Raw genomic sequence first — 16,399 nt, forward strand, 5'->3', positions numbered from 1 at the left:
GTATACTTATTGTTCAATTAACGTATGAAGTGCATTTTGTCACAGTCATACTTCCAAAGTCAGTTCCAGGATAACTACATTTCTATAAGTTAAGCTAAAGCAGTGACAATATGTAACTCGGCTGATGTTTACTTAAATAAACGTGCAATAGGCCTATTGCAATATTACTTCCTATGTGCAATTAATTTTTGTTAATACTATTATATATTTTTGTTATTCACATTTTTTATTCACTTATCTCTTTGTGTTATGCTTATTTTACTTTATGTTGTTCTTATTTTAATGTATTTTTTGTACTTCTAGGGCAATCTGGCTCAATAATTTCGTCCTGGATTAATAAAGTTATCTTATTGTATCTTATTGTAGAATGGATAATTCAGAATATGCAGTATTAAGTGCACATAGCACATATTAGCTTGCTGATAGCCATGTCGTCCCTGTCCATGTTTCTGGTAGACATAGAGTGCTAGAATAATCATATGATTTGCTTAAATGTCATAGTTTAAACAGACACTTTGTTCGGGTTTCAGCATGGTTGTGTATGCGGCAGCCCCCCCTCCCCCCCCCCCGGTGGGCGTGGTCTTCAGTGTATGACGCGCTGCGCTCTGTCTCTATGGAGTCTGCGCTAACAGAAAAAGAGGAGGTTCCCGAATAGAGTCCTTTATTTATTTCTTTGTTTCCAGTGGGGAAAAATAATAACAGCGACATATACCACAGGCACTTTATTTATTATCTTTGTCCGTATACACAAGAAAACTGGATAAGATTACAGTGGTTACTCGAAGGCCAAAGCCAAGGGGAGGAGGATGAAGCGGCGCAATGCGGACTGCAGCAAACTCCGACGGCCGTTAAAACGGAACCGAATCACTGAGGGTATATACGGCAGGTAACTCATATGGAGCCTGAGGAGGGTCCTCCTCACCACAATGATGGGGGGCACTGAATGGGGATGCTTGCGGCTTGATAGCTGCAGACTGTGAAACTTCCTAACGCTATCATTGATGTCAATGAACTGCCACCGCTAGCTAGCTTATTAACCTAGCTAGCTGCTAGTGGTAGCTTAGTGTATGCTAGCTGTATGTTGTCGTTGTACATTAGCAGGTAACGTTAGCTGTTAAGCTAGCCGTAGCGCTAGGCCCCAAAACAGCCCGCTTTGAAGCTGGTCACAAGGTGTCTGTCACAGCAACGTTCCTGTTTAAAATAAATTCTACTCGATGTTTGGACACTAACTAAACAACCTTGACTATCTATGACTTGCACACGTCAGTTGTCATCTGCTAGCCGCATTAAAATTAGTTGCTTCCCTGTAAGCTAATATGTTAGTTAGCCCAACAACAGCTTTATCTACGTTTCTAACTTCACCACAGCATTGCTTATCCTCTAATAGTGTTATATATGTTAACACGAGTTGATAAGACTGCAGCAAGTTTGTCGGACATCTGAGGCTTTGTGTTGCACTATTCATACAACTTAAAGTTGCTTAGTTGTCTTTCCCAGCCACACCTGACAGGTCCTACCTCCATGTAACTTCCTATGTATATCTGATGAAGCAAACGTTAAAGGCCACTAGCTACACACGTGGCATCTGGAGCTAGAGATGTGGGGCAGTTCTTGAATTATTGAACAGGTGCCCCATCACTAAACAGTCATGCTTTGACATCAAAGAACACCCCTACTGTGTCACTTTCTGGGTCTGAGTGATTCAACCACTAAAAATGTCATTTGCGATCAAATATATCTGTTCTATTAAATCAACATGTATTGCAGCACTAGTAAAGGAACCACAACCTATTAAAACACGAAGTGTGTATGCATTATTCCACAAACCTTAGAAATAGATATGCTGTAGCTTGGCACTGTTGCCATGTTTAAATGTTCACATAGGAACACGTTAAATGTTTTAGTTTTTACTTACAACTCTTAAGTTTGAACTTGCTCTGTATGTATTTATTTATGCTATATTTTATAACATCAAGTACTTCAGATAAGTGCATTGCACACAGGCATTTCATCTGTCAAACGGCAGCAAAAGGCTCCAGATATGCATCTTACACTAAATTCACACACACCCACACATGCACTTACAATAAACCTGAATCTCTTATGATGTAATGACTTGATGATGATTTGCTATATATTGACAGTTAGGGGTAAATAGGAGTACCATTCTTGTTAACATAAAATTGCCAATATATAAAAGACTATTTAATATTCTAGTGTATTTGTGTTACAAAACATCTGGCGTCATGCAATTCTTCTTCTCCTTTTTTAGTACCTTCCTGTACCTGAAGTTCCTGGTGGTGTGGGCACTGGTGCTACTGGCAGATTTTGTACTGGAGTTCAGGTTTGAGTACCTCTGGCCATTCTGGCTCTTCATCCGGAGTGTGTACGACTCCTTCAGATACCAGGGGCTGGTGAGTGGCTTTGTCCTTATCTTTGTCACAATTTAATAGTGGTGAAAAAAAGAGCATAACCGTCTTTTCAACCATTTGTTTTTCTCTGTTCACCACTCTACTTTTAGATATTGCACTAAAATAAACAAGTACAATACAAGCAAAGAGTAGTACACGTGTAAGCAAATATTTCCAAAATCTGAATCATCCTTAAAAATGAAAAGTCTAAATACTGTTAGTCATTTGCCACAAATGAACTGGAATGGTTATTTTTAAAATACAGATACATGCAAACAGTAATGCTAAAGTGTCTCTCACACCATATAACTAGTTTTATCACTGCATTGTCTGTCCAAATGCTAACCTAACCTAAATATGAACAAGTTATTACTGTAGCATTGTTTATCAGTTATAAAATCAACATACTCAACGACAAATTGTTTTTCACTGTCACCTCATTTGCTGCCTCATAGGATCAGAACTCTAATCTGGCACAGTGTACAAACTACAGTTCACATTAGGGTCATTAGTTTTCCTGTGATCTAAATGTTGCATGCTAATGTTTATCATAATATTATTTTGCCTTGGATCCATTATTTGTGCTGGACAGGTTGTTCTTATTGAAATGCATTGTGTAGGTGTGTGTTTGTTGGTTGGTGTGTCTGTGCCTCACAGAGATGCAGAAAAGGAGAACCATAAATGTAATATTCACATAACCTTTTGTGGTATAATACAGCAATGAAATATAGAGTTTAATCACGCAGAACGAGATCACTTCCATTATAAAGGATTAAGGCTTGAGGCTGGTTTTTTAGCCTGGAAACATTTCCTTTTTCTTTTTCTTTTTTTAAAGGGATTGTTTTAAACATGAAATTACTAACGGATACAAACAACCTACATATTTATTTACTGCATATGTTTGTTTATCATAACCACCTCTCATCTCCCCAACAGGCCTTCTCAGTATTCTTTGTGTGTGTGGCGTTTACCTCGGACATCATTTGCCTCCTCTTCATCCCAGTGCAATGGCTATTTTTTGCTGCCAGTACCTATGTGTGGGTGCAGTATGTTTGGCACACAGGTGAGGCTTGATATTTGTTATTGTAAATACTGCACTTAAAAAATCAGCCAATGCTTGCGATTTACTTGGTTTCTGCTATAAGTCTCCTCTGTCTCTACACTCATTCGATTTAAGAAAAAAAGGAAGGAAGAAGCTTTCTGTGTATTCAAACGACAGACTAATAAGATAAATGAGTGATAGGCCATACAAGTTCTTAGAACTTGCACTATTTTATGTCCACTTAGTGCTTCATGGAAAAGCAGGTGTGGAAAACATTGTGCAATATCCAGGCACATTGTGTTATCTTATTTACAAATGGTTGTCTTGCTTCTTAGAACTTTGCATGGTGTGTGTAAGTGAGCTGCACTCTGCGGATTAGTTGTCAGTCTGATTTAGCGGTATCCCCCTGCGTTGACCAAAGGCCAGGTGTCAGATGGAAATCCTAGTGCCAGTTGGGGGAGGGAGAAACATGGAGTGGTCCCCAGTTGCTTTCGGAGCCCTCCAACTTTCCTCACTAGAGACATTCACAGTAAGAGTATTAATATCTCTTACCACTCCACAGCCTGGTGGTGAAAATGCCTTTTTATTGCAGCTGAGGAGACAATGGGCAGTGTCTGTATCTTGACCACTGTTTACTGATAAGAGGATGTCGATAAAGACCTGCATAGAGAAGTTTAAGCTATCTACAGAATGATGATCTACCTGTCCTGTCTGAGCAGGAAAAGGCCAGGTCGTTGTGCATCAAGTTTTTACTTTCATGATATGGGCAGGTGCTGTTTCATCAGTTGACCTCTTACCTGGATAATTTCAGTTTGCTTGCAGTAGTGGCATTTTGGATGGAAGAACCATTCAGTCTTGAACCACAGACAAAAATGAAACCTGTATATCTTAGATCAAGAGCACAGTAGGGGCTCTTACAGCAGGGAGATACGCTCTTTAAGTTGTTGCCAATGTCTATATTGTAAAACTTTATTATTTTATTTTATTATGTTCTAACACTTTGGGACAGTTTAATTTGCTGCTACCCGATCTAGTGGGCACTTGGTCCAAATCAGCAGTAACTGTCTAAAAGCAGATAATCATTTTTCCTCAAATGTTTGTCTGTCATAAAAATGAGTGCAAATGCATCATTGTACACTAATGGTGGAGATGCATCAGATCTGTTGATGTTTGTGAAGTCAGCGGATCCTAGTCATTTTCCTATGGAGAGCAGGAGATCCAGCTGAGTGTTGCATGATGAATATGGCCCATTCACTGTATCTCAATTTACATAATCACAACTTCAGCTTTATGCAAATTAAGTCTGTCCAACACAACACAACAGCCTCTCAAAACTTGGATTCTGCCAAACAAGGCAGTGCTGATCAATTACCATTCAAGATTCTGTTACTGCATGGCCTATCTCTCACCCCGAATTTATTCAGAAACATATTTTAGTCCACTGTTTAGCTGTACACAAGCCCAAGCTAAGCACAGCCCACAGACCGCAGCTAACTGGACTATCTTCAGTTCCTGCACCTCTTGTTTGTTTGCTGGATTAAGTGTATCTCCATCATAAAAGACTAAAAAGAACTTTGCCTGAATAGAGCATTGAATAATCATTTTGGCAGTTTCTTAAGAAAGAAAAAGTAAACAATGTATTCTGTGCCAACTTTGCCAGTTTTGGTACTCATTGCTATGGACACAATTTAGGTGGTACTCATAATGTTCAATAGGTATTCATAATATTTCTGTCCTGCTTTGCTTTGTTTCTTTCAGAGAGAGGTGTCTGTCTGCCAACTGTGTCTCTATGGATACTTTTTGTGTACATAGAGGCAGCCATCAGATTCAAAGACCTGAAGAACTTCCATGTGGATCTGTGTCGTCCTTTTGCTGCACACTGGTGAGCCGCTTTTCTGTCGTAGGCGGAACGCTGTCCTTAACAGGCCTGCTTGACAGAAATGCATGTCTAGGTTCAGTGCCGACTATGAATATGTCGCTGCGGTGAAGAGGAATGATGTGAGGACAGCATTATATTAACTCATTTAGATTTTCACTTAGCTTCATTTATTGCTGCACACTACATGAAGTCAGTGTCACATGATTGGTTATGTGGTGGGCCACATGCCTCTGTTTTACTTCCCTTTGCCTTATTTTCATAAGTAAGTTAAGGGTGGATTCCCTGAGTGTTTTAAAGAATAAATATTCTTAAATATGCCTTGATATACAAGTAGAAACTGTAGGGAGACTTTTATGTTTGCACTCTTCCCACTTTATATAGAAACTGCTGCAAAGCAATTTCCCTCAGGATAAATACAGGTTTATCTCTTATCATAAAAGAAGTGTTGAGACTGTTGCTGTGCTAGTCAAATGAAGTTTTGTGCCACAGAAAACTGCATGTTTGCGTATTTTTTTCTTAGATTATCCCCTGAAGACTACATATTTATGAAAAATCCTGAAAGAGGTTTAAAGTAGCACTTCTACAGTGTAGGGCTTCAAGATGGATCTGCCTATTATGCTGTTAAGTTGAGCTGTTACTATGCTATTATAAAGAATTCCGAATGACTGATAACTTTTGTGCATTTTTGTGACAGTATAAGCATACTTTTTGTGTCTGTCTTTGTAGCATTGGCTACCCAGTGGTCACGCTGGGCTTCGGCTTCAAGAGCTATGTAAGCTATAAGATGCGCCTTCGAAAGCAGAAGGAGGTACAGAAGGAGAACGAGTTTTACATGCAGCTCCTGCAGCAGGCTCTGCCTCCAGAGCAACAGATGCTTCAGAGGCAAGAGCGAGAAGCAGAAGAAGGTAAGATTCAAACAAACATACATGCTGAATGCACATATGAAGCACCTGGTTCAGGAAATTGGAGGCTCACATACACAATCTGCAAGGACTAAACATAAAATCTCATTAAATGTTGAAAAATGTAGCCCTTATTTTTATTCAAATAGGCATATAATATTATCTTATTGCTTTCCTGTTTGGCAGATCATTCCACACCCAATCCACAGATCATCATCACTAACTCAAGGCAGGTAGCTAGCCAATCAGTCTTGTTTCAGTCAGGACTGTTAACTGAGATCGCAGGTTGCCACCAGAAAGTTCCAATAAAAGGCCATGATGCCTGAAGATCTTGTTGGGCTTTGTGTTGGGCCAGACAGAAACGGGTTTCTAAAGAATTTGAATCCTGCTCATGTGATTTTAACTGATTGTGACTAAACGTGGAGCATAGAGACAGAACAGAAATGCATTTTATATATACAATGCTTTTATTGAGTTTGTGTTGGTTTGTCATCAATCTGGTCTTGTCAAACAAGCCAACATTACTCCAATGTACATATGGAACATTTCCCTCCCTATCCAAAGTCTGTGGTTGCAGGTGTGTCTGCCCGGAGTGTAAACAAATACACCATACACATAATGATCACAGGAGGACCTGCTCATTGAGAGTGATTAGGCAAAGAAGCAGCTTGCAGAGCAAGGAGTTAGTGGGAAAATGTATAAATTGAAGCCAGGAATGGATATTTCACAAGCAGTCGATTAAGAAAAAGATCACTTGAAATGCAGGATAGCTGTGTGGTTTTGTTGTGACAAAGTCTAGTGGACCCACAAGTAACATTTATGCAGCAGTTGTGATTCATCTGTACCACTTTTTACTCATTTTTAATTTGGTACACAGAACAGGACCAGTTCCATGTTGGTGGAAAAGTTTTTTTGTCAGTGCTCACACTGCTTACATAAATTATGTTTTGGATATAAGATATGGAATAACAAACGGATCAAACGAGGGTAGAGAATGTCAGGAGTCTTTTATGACAGCAGTTGTCATATTTTATATGTATCCCCTTCACTTCTCTCTTTATTCATACAGCAGCAGCAGCAGCTAAAGGAATATCTGAAGTGGACACACCGCCAGTGTCACAGAATGGCACACCAGCCAATAAAAAGACATCGGCACCACTGCCGGAGTTAGAGTATAGAGAAAAAGGGAAAGAGGGAAGAGGTGGTGGGGAGGCTAAAAAGCAGCACAACAGCAACAGCATCCTGCCATCTTCAGTGGACTCTAAACTCCAAGAGATGGAGTATATGGAGAACCATATGAACAACAAGAGACTGACCACAGAGCTGGGCAGCACAGAGAACCTGTTGCTTAAAGAGGACAACAATTCCTCCTGTTCCTCCTCATCCTCCTCCTCCTCCAAAAACTACAAAAATGCTAGCAGCAATGCCGCAACGCTCAACTCCTCGCCCCGCGGCCATAACGCTACCAACGGCAGTGTGCCCTCCTCCGCACCATCATCCTCCTCTTCGACGGGGAAGAACGAGAAGAAGCACAAGTTAGCAGTGGGGAAGGGAACGTCGGGCGGCTCCCACAGGGATCCAACAGACAACTGTATCCCCAACAACCAGCTGAGCAAGCCAGAAGCACTTGTTAGGTAAGCAGACAAATTCATCAAGTGGCATATCCATTGATACTATTATAAATTAACTATACTGACAAAAACCTTTTAGATTGCATATAATGAAGTAGTATTGTACCTTTTGAGAGAATATTTAGTTTGCAACACTATATTTGGTTCTCCTTGATCCTAGGTCATATTGTTTTTCTGCACTGTACACACTACATTACATGTAGCAGTAGTTAAATGTAGTGAAAGTAGTTTAAATGTTTTCCTGTGGAAGAACTTGAGAAGGAGAATACAGCCTGTATTGGAGCTGACCTTTGGTTTTCCTTTCTGTAGTGTCCTATAACCCTATGGTATTTTGTGTATTATCTTATCATATATATTCTAATTAATCTAATTGTATCAAAGGATGTGGACAACATCCCAACTCCAGTATAAACAGAAAACTAAAGTCAGTCGATTTTTCTTCCCCTCCGTTTTCTCTTTCTTGCAGTGCTTGCTGCTTCACTCTTGACATGTTATTAACTGAAAGTCTTTGGCAGGCTGCTGTTTATTTTATGGTTTGTTTATTTAATGTTTCGTCCCAAAACCAAGTGATTCAAGGGTTTTTAAGGAGTGCACCAGTTACATTTTGACAGCTTGTGCACCTGGAGCAAACAAACAAAGGATGAAATTGATGGTTTTATATAGTCTTAACAGATCCATCAAAAGAAAAAGCCCGAATTGGCCTCTTTTCTGATCAGCTAGTGACATTCTTAGTTGTGAAACCACATACTGCAATCAGATGGTCATTAAAAAGGGTCTCTTGCTGGTGTGATTTAGTCGGGCTGAGAGTGTCGAAAAATTTAATTTCACTCTTATGTTCCAAATCTTTTGCACATAACTTTGAATGTTGAATTAATAACAGTTAATACTTTTAAAGGAAGTTATTTCTCAGGTGTAAAAGTGGGTATAGTATAGGGTTGATGGTGGCAATTTAATCTAACAAATCAAAATGAAAAAAAGCATAATCACATTTCCCATCTAATCTAATTTGTCAGTGTTTTGCTGTTTGCAGTTTGAATTTTTAATGCAGATTTTTCTTGGTGACTGTCTCAGTGACAACAGATAAACAGAAAACAACATAAATATATTATGTGGAACATCAAATCTTTCTTTAATGTCTCCGCTTGTTTTTATAAAATATTTCCTCGAGGTAGGATATGGTTATGAAGCCCCATGAAGGATCCCCCTTCATGGGGCTGTCACCATTAAGGCACATGTCATTAGGGCCACAGGGCAATCGCACCGAGCACTGGCCCCTACAGCTATTGTTATACTGTGGATTTTTTCTTCTTCCTCTTCCGGACACAATTTCGTCCCGTTACTAGTCCTGCAACTATTTGAGTTGCAACTCCTAGAGTTGCAGGATAAATTATATATCAAAACGTGCGGTTTAATCAGGATCGGTGTGCTATTACTTTTCTCTATGGAATACAAATTTTTCGCGAAAAACTGCCAAAAATTTTGCATGAAGTGAATGGGACGGCCGGAAAAAAATCAGCGAAAAAGAACAATAATTGGGATTTTCAAATGTCTACTTCTCCGGCATAATTTCACCTAGAGACTCCATTTAAACTTTAAACAGTAGACACAAATCGTGTGTATTGGTGTATTAATCCACGTTTCGATAGGTCAAATAGTTTTTCAATCCCTGTTCAATGACCATGATAATTTTTGGAGAAATTCTGAGATTATAATGGGTGTGTATTGCATGGAATATTCGTGTCACAGTGTGTGATGTCATCGCTCAGAGTGTAGAGGGAGAGAAAAAATTGTCAAAAAATACATTTGAAAACTGATTGCTCTGCTCTGATTGCCTTTGATCCTTTGATGTGATAACAGTTAAAGATACACGCACGCACACATGCGCGCGTAAGTGCCTACACTCCTCCAGATACACATGCTTCACTCACACACACACACACACACACACACACACACACACACACACACACACACACACACCTTTATGTGATTTTAGTTACACACACACATGCGCAAGTGTGCACACTCCTCCAGAAACACACGCTTCACACACACACAAACAAGGTAACTTTATGTGATTTTCATTACACACAAATGCGCGCGTAAGTGCGCACACTCCTCCAGATACACATGTTTCTCACACACACACACACACACACACACACACACACACACACACACACACACACACATTTTGAGGTTAAAGGGCAAAGGATGCTGTATAAATAAGTACTTGAAAAGGAATGCTTGTTGTAGGTGTGCTCCTTGTATATAATATACAGTAGTATCATAACATTACTAGTATTAATTGTTTGAAATCTCTAAAGAATCTCATCATAGTGTACACACGCTGGCAGTAGCCCCTGTGGCCCTTTCAGAATTTCCCCAGAGAAAATGTTCTAGTTTTCTTTGTAACACATTGAATTTGAATGTGTTAGACTTAAGCCATACTGACATTTACAAAAAAATAAAGACAAGCCTGAGTTTGAACAAGGTTTGGCAGCGGTAAGAATTTAAGGAATACTTTTTCCTGAGGCAGCTGTGCATAAATTCTGTGCATAATCCATAGCCGGGCCATTAGGCCACAATATCTGGTATATTGTATCCATAACTACATCCATGTATTGAAACTAAGGTGTATGTGGGGATTTACTTTTCATGCATTTTTTAATGAGCAGCATGTTAATGTGTCTCTCCTCTGTTCACTCTACCCTCTGGGACAGATTGGAGCAGGATGTTAAGAAGTTGAAGGCAGACCTGCAGGCCAGCCGGCAGGTTGAGCAGGACCTGCGCAGCCAGATTGGTTCGCTGGGCAGTGCTGAGCGCTCCATACGCACTGAGCTGGGCCAACTGCGCCAGGAGAACGAGCTGCTGCAGAACAAGTGAGTGGGGCTACTCTTCACTGGAACAAAGCAAGGTCACACTAGGGATCCATTTAATTTTGGATCATTACTAACTGGCATTGGAGTGTTCATTGTCATGTGTTTATATATATAAATAAACACTGTAGAAAAAGAGCACTTGCCAGAAGAAGAGTCATCATTACATCATAACAGCTTTATATTCAGCAGCTAATTCCGGATTGGAAAATTTCTGCGAGAGAGATCCCTGACACTTTTCAGTGAAATCACAATTACCAAGCAGTTTATATAGGCTCACTCTGCCACTTGTTAATGTGCTCTTTTATGATATGTTTGTCCGTGCACTTTTAGGCTCCATAATGCTGTGCAAGCAAAGCAAAAGGACAAACAGGCAGTGGGACAACTGGAGAAGAGGCTTAAAGCAGAGCAGGAGGCTCGGGCCACCGCAGAAAAACAGCTCGCAGACGAAAAGAAGCGAAAGAAGTTAGAGGAGGCCACAGCAGCACGAGCAGTAGCACTAGCAGCAGCATCCAGGTAGGTTGATGCTTGACATTTTCAATAACCATTTTGCTTTGTACGTCTCTGCTTACGGTCTAGTTTCCAGTTATACTGCATTATAACCCAAAATCAATTTTTTTCAGAGGGGAGTGCACAGACACGCTGCGGCGGCGGATCACTGAATTAGAAACAGAATGCAAGAAACTTACAATGGACATCAAGCTAAAGGAGGACCAGATCAGAGAGCTTGAATTGAAAGTTCAGGTAAGTGCCCCAGAACTAGCTAATGGCACAGTGCACAAGTCAAGTGAACATAGCTTAAAAGCACTAAATATACAATTGTTATTGGCAACATAAAAAATATTAATATATCAAATATTTTTTTAAATCATTTAAGACATTGACAAACCAGCTATAAATTGTTATACTGTAGCAACAGGGTTCCCACCTAAGAAAGAGGCTAGTTTTCAAGTCATGGAAACGCCTGGAAATTGCGAAAAATAGTCTGTTGTTCTGGAGAATTTTAATTGTATTTTACCCTCTCACGTGATTATATAAACCTTAGTTCGGATTTTGTTTTAAAATCAACTGTTGGTTGGGTAAGCTGCACAGTATGACAATTTTAGAGCGGGTTTACCAGACGCAAAACGGAAATGGCCGACCTTTTCAATTCTGATTCCATGTCAGTCAATCTAGTTGTTTTCACCAGATGTGGAACTGAAACTGGAACTTCCATGGATCTTTTCAGTGTTGAGTCAATGTTTTTTTAGAAGCCACATGTGGAATTCTCAGAAGTCCAGCCGAAGTTAGCCAGCTAGTTACCTAACATTATGCTGAAGGCTTTTCCTTTGGTTTAGTTGGGGCAAAAAAATAGCTTAGCATAGCAGAGAAGGCAAATGCTGCCCTACTATGTTACACTTTACAAGGCAGTGGAGGGAGGGAATAGTGGCAGCCAATGTTATCAAAGTTAACTAACTTATTGAAACTGTTGTTTTCCTGATGTTCAGGGGAAAACACCTAATCAGTTGATTTATGAACCATATCAACTCCAGTTTGATCTCAGAGCTGTCAAAGACCCATTTGAGTTTGCAAGCAATAGAAGATTGCAGCCATGAGACAATTTCTTACAACCTGAAACATGACACTAGAAGTGACACCAAAAAAAATATAATTGGTATCATAAATCTTTGTTCTTTCACTTAAGACTGGAGATAGGATTAACGTGGCTAGACGTGTCCTTTTAAAAGAGGAGGCCACACGTCCTTATTGAACAGCTGGAAAGTCTCCCACTCATTTTGAGAAATTATGATGACTGCTAAGAGGAGCCACTCAACAAATGTCAAGAGATTTCTTTTAGTTGACAACAATAATTAACTGCACTGTCACTGTAGTGCTAACAAGTGGGGTTTATAAACTCTGTGAGTCACTGCACTGATGCATTTAACTCAAGCACTTACATTCTAGGCCAAGGGTTGGCTCTCCATTTTTTTTTCTTCATGCAGTACAGAATGAACAGTGATGATGATAAGTTAGGGATGTTATGAAAATGAATAATTTGCACTGTCACTACTGTGGTAAAGTATCCAGTCAAAGATGGTAACCTCTTGACTCGACCCTAACTGTATCTCTTCTCCCCCATCTCTCAGGAGCTTCATAAATATAAGGAGAACGAAAAAGACACAGAGGTGCTGATGTCAGCGCTGTCAGCCATGCAGGATAAGACCCAACACCTGGAGAACAGTCTGAGTGCAGAGACCAGGATCAAACTGGACCTCTTCTCTGCACTGGGAGATGCCAAAAGACAGCTGGAGATTGCACAAGGTCAGTCTGGTTTCCATTAAAAACATTTTTACTCACACATAATACTTGGGACAGTGGTGATCACACCTAGAGATACTTTTTTTTCCCTCAAAATTCCCTTGTTTTTGGACTTACCAGCTGGTTTCTGTTTTCAGGTCAGATCCTGCAGAAGGACCAGGAGATAAAAGATCTAAAGCAGAAGATAGCCGAAGTGATGGCCGTCATGCCCAGCATCTCCTACACAGCCGACACCAGCAGCATGACCCCCGTGGCCCCACACTACTCCTCCAAGTTCATGGACACCAATCCCTCCGGCCTCGACCCCAACGCCTCCGTTTACCAGCCACTCAAAAAGTGAATGCTTCGTCCGGCCCCCCGCCCCTCTCCTGCCTCCATCCTCTCATCATTTTTATTTTTCCTGCAGGCCCACCACCTTCCAATCTGCTCGGCATGTCTGCGGCTGAGAACATTGTTTTTCTTGGGTTTTTATTTTTCTCCTCGCCAGGTCAGAAGGATGTTGTATCGTGTGACTGTATTTGTTGTAGTTAAAACAAAAGACAAAAAAAACTTTAAACGGACATCACATGTCAACTAGGAAGTCCCAGTTTTTTTTTCTCTTAAGTGTCTAGTGAAACCTCACAGAATCGGGTATGTATCTTCATCTCAAGGGTGTTGCTCTCCCTTTCCCATCACCACTGCAACCACCTTCAACCAGTTACCTGCTCTTTGGTCCTGGGGAATAGTTTTTTTTTTTTTTTTCAACTAAAACTTGGAAAACAGAGTTCTCCTTTGATCATACAGTCATACAGCCTGACTTGTATCTCAAATTCTTTGACAGATTATTTTCTCCCAAGTTAGTATGGCAGCATCTGTACAACCAGAGGAATGTAGTGCAAAGTTGGCACAGACTCTCACCCCTGTTATGTTTAATTTATTTTTTAGGACCCCAAATTAACCCTGCTCTCAGCTGCTTTAGGGGTTTGGTGGTAAATAGTTTTTAAAAGTGTATCGTGTGGTTCTATTTGTTCACTCTTTAAGATTCAAATGTTGATTTCAACAAGCTGGAAGTGTTGATTGCAACAAGTTGGAAAAGATCTTGTGTTATACGCAGAAATGAACCCAAGCAGCTCCTATTGTTTAGCATCAGTAAAAAACAGCAGTTTGGTTTTCCCCCAATCTATTTTCAAAATTAGGTTTTGAGTAGAACAAAGAGTGCAGTAACAGAAGTATGTGTATCGGCTTCTCAGTACTCTGCACAGTTTTTCATCAGTTGTCATGATCACAGTGCCTTGAGTTGAGGACATAGAGTGAGTATGATAATGAGATGTGGCCCAGTCCCTCTGAATTACTTGTGAAGCATCTGGCTAAGCTGTAAAGGATAAGAATTTGACCTCGCCTAGTGAATGGGGACAAAGTTGCCTTCAGACGCTGATTTGGCTTTCGGACTCCCTGCTGATTTCCCAACTGGTAGTGAAGCTGAGCCATTGTGTCCACTTGAGGGCAGCTTTGTCCCTTTATGTAAGTCACAATTCAAAGCTACATTAGACAACACCAAATGCATTGCACATCTATTTGCCTATTGCCAGTATGTTGACATGACATTAGTCACCACAGAGTCTACTGCTCGCAGGTCTCCGGCTCGTCGCAGGTCTCCAGCTCGTCACATGTCCACTCACAGAAGCTCATCTCTGCTGTTGTTAAACCCCCAAATCCATTGGTTTAGCTGCTGCCTCCTCTGATCTTTTTGATTTCCAGTTTAAAGTTGCACTGTTAGAAAACACATGCTGTTCGAAAGGGAAAACTGTAAAGATGGACCGTGCAATGTAAGCAGGGCTTTTTGGAAAATGCCAATTTTATTATAGCAAAAATTTTTATTTAATCCTCCAATTTCAGTTTGTGTGCCAAGACTGGGAATGCTTGTTTCTATAGAAATGTGGTGAAGAATGTACTGCAAATACATTGGTTGACGTGTTTGTCAAATATCCAGTTGAATATCACTTAATGGAAGTTTCTGTTAAGCAGGTTGAGGAAGTGGTCACCTGTTTGTAGTAGACTGTGTAGTTAAAAAGTAAGGGACTAGAAAGTCACATTTCTTTTTGTGAATGTTACAGTATTTGCAACTGTTGGGGGAGTGGCTGTTTAAAGCAGTTTTCATTACTCCTGTTTCTGGTATTATTGTTATTTTCCTGCAGGGAGAAAAATCGCTTGAGTCTGATGTGGTTTCACCATCATCTGAAATGGTCATTGTTGTGCGTGTGGTTTTCACCTACTGTATATGGAGAAGCTTTTTTTCGCTCAGATTGCTGTCATTTGGCTCCTGGAAAAAAAAACATGTTGTGAAAATTACAGTTTAGTCAGTTGTTTGGTCAACTGATTGTTGAAAGTATAGAGAAGTGTTTTGTTTGTTTTTTGTTTTCTATGCCCACAGTCACTGCTCTGTTTCTCCCCAGGTCTGACCTTGGCTGTGCTCTCGCTCTGTGAGGTTTACAAGGAATAAACATTTTTTTTCTTGCAAATTGACTTTTCTCAGCTTGTTACTGTTACTCCGACAGTATGTTCAGATATTTCCAAACAACTTGTTAGCTTTGTTTTCTAAAGTGGAATTGCACACTTCTACTACTACAAACTTTGTTGTCAGGGTTCAGTTTTGGCTTAAGACCTAAAATACTAAGTCTCATTTTTTTTTAAATTGTAGAGCAGGGTTTTAAAAAAGTGATAATCAAGGTATGTAATTTAAAAAATGCTATAGAGTTGCATTATGGGGAATGTAGGATCCAGAGTTTTGGGAGCTTGACCCATACTCGAGACTTATGTTGTGTTGCAAAATGCACACTTCTTTCTTTTAGTACATACTGTAGCTGACCTTACAAGGTACATAATGTTGCCTGCAATACATACAATACAATCGAGACATACTACTCTATCATAATGGTGTGCCTTGAAGTTCTTGCTCATATATGCTCAGCAGAGGATTGTGGGTCAGAATAGCCAGAAAAGTTTTGGTGAGTTTCAATACCCACACTACCATACTAATCACTTTGCCCTTATTTTTAAAGTATGTGGCCCTTATACATAGTAAAAATAAATAACAGGATGTCCTTCTACATCTGGTTGCATTTTGCAGTATGCAAGCCAGCATGCTTTTCTAGCTATTATGACCCATAATCCTTTTGTGAAGCATATATATGGGCCAAAGTTCAAGGCACTATGTTATGAAGAAGTAGTATGTCCTGACTTGTATACAGAACAATATGGCAGGATGCAGTAGGACATCCTGGTACAATGCATTTGAAACACTTGGAACATTAACTAAATTAATCTACTTCTTGGAAATCCCTAAAAATAATAATTCATGATATCTCAAACACTGTCAGC

The 16,399-nt window shown here is 40.0% G+C and overlaps 1 protein-coding gene across 2 annotated transcripts; it reads left to right on the plus strand.

Annotated features, from left to right (window-relative positions):
• Positions 1 to 670: 670 nt before the first annotated feature.
• Positions 671 to 15,544, plus strand: maco1b (macoilin 1b). 2 transcript variants are annotated; one of them, XM_059353522.1, is made up of 11 exons: positions 671 to 886; positions 2,273 to 2,414; positions 3,348 to 3,474; positions 5,212 to 5,335; positions 6,059 to 6,237; positions 7,304 to 7,868; positions 10,589 to 10,747; positions 11,078 to 11,260; positions 11,368 to 11,488; positions 12,871 to 13,045; positions 13,180 to 15,544. In XM_059353522.1, exons 1-11 carry the CDS (start codon positions 807 to 809, stop codon positions 13,380 to 13,382), a joined length of 2,058 nt encoding a protein of 685 aa, XP_059209505.1. In that variant the 5' UTR covers positions 671 to 806; the 3' UTR covers positions 13,383 to 15,544. The 2 variants fall into 2 exon arrangements, with proteins under 2 accessions (XP_059209505.1, XP_059209506.1); XM_059353523.1 differs by having other exon boundaries at positions 7,307 to 7,868.
• Positions 15,545 to 16,399: the final 855 nt, after the last annotated feature.

This window comes from Centropristis striata, chromosome 16 (genome assembly GCF_030273125.1).
Source record: "Centropristis striata isolate RG_2023a ecotype Rhode Island chromosome 16, C.striata_1.0, whole genome shotgun sequence".
Taxonomy (NCBI): Eukaryota; Metazoa; Chordata; class Actinopteri; order Perciformes; family Serranidae; genus Centropristis; species Centropristis striata.

Coding starts and splice junctions, on each gene's coding strand:
- maco1b (XM_059353522.1), top strand. CDS start 807: ATGAAGCGGCGCAATGCGGACTGCAGCAAACTCCGACGGCCGTTAAAA. Junction 11,261..11,367: donor GCACTAGCAGCAGCATCCAG/GTAGGTTGATGC, acceptor AATTTTTTTCAG/AGGGGAGTGCACAGACACGC. Junction 11,489..12,870: donor AGCTTGAATTGAAAGTTCAG/GTAAGTGCCCCA, acceptor CCCATCTCTCAG/GAGCTTCATAAATATAAGGA.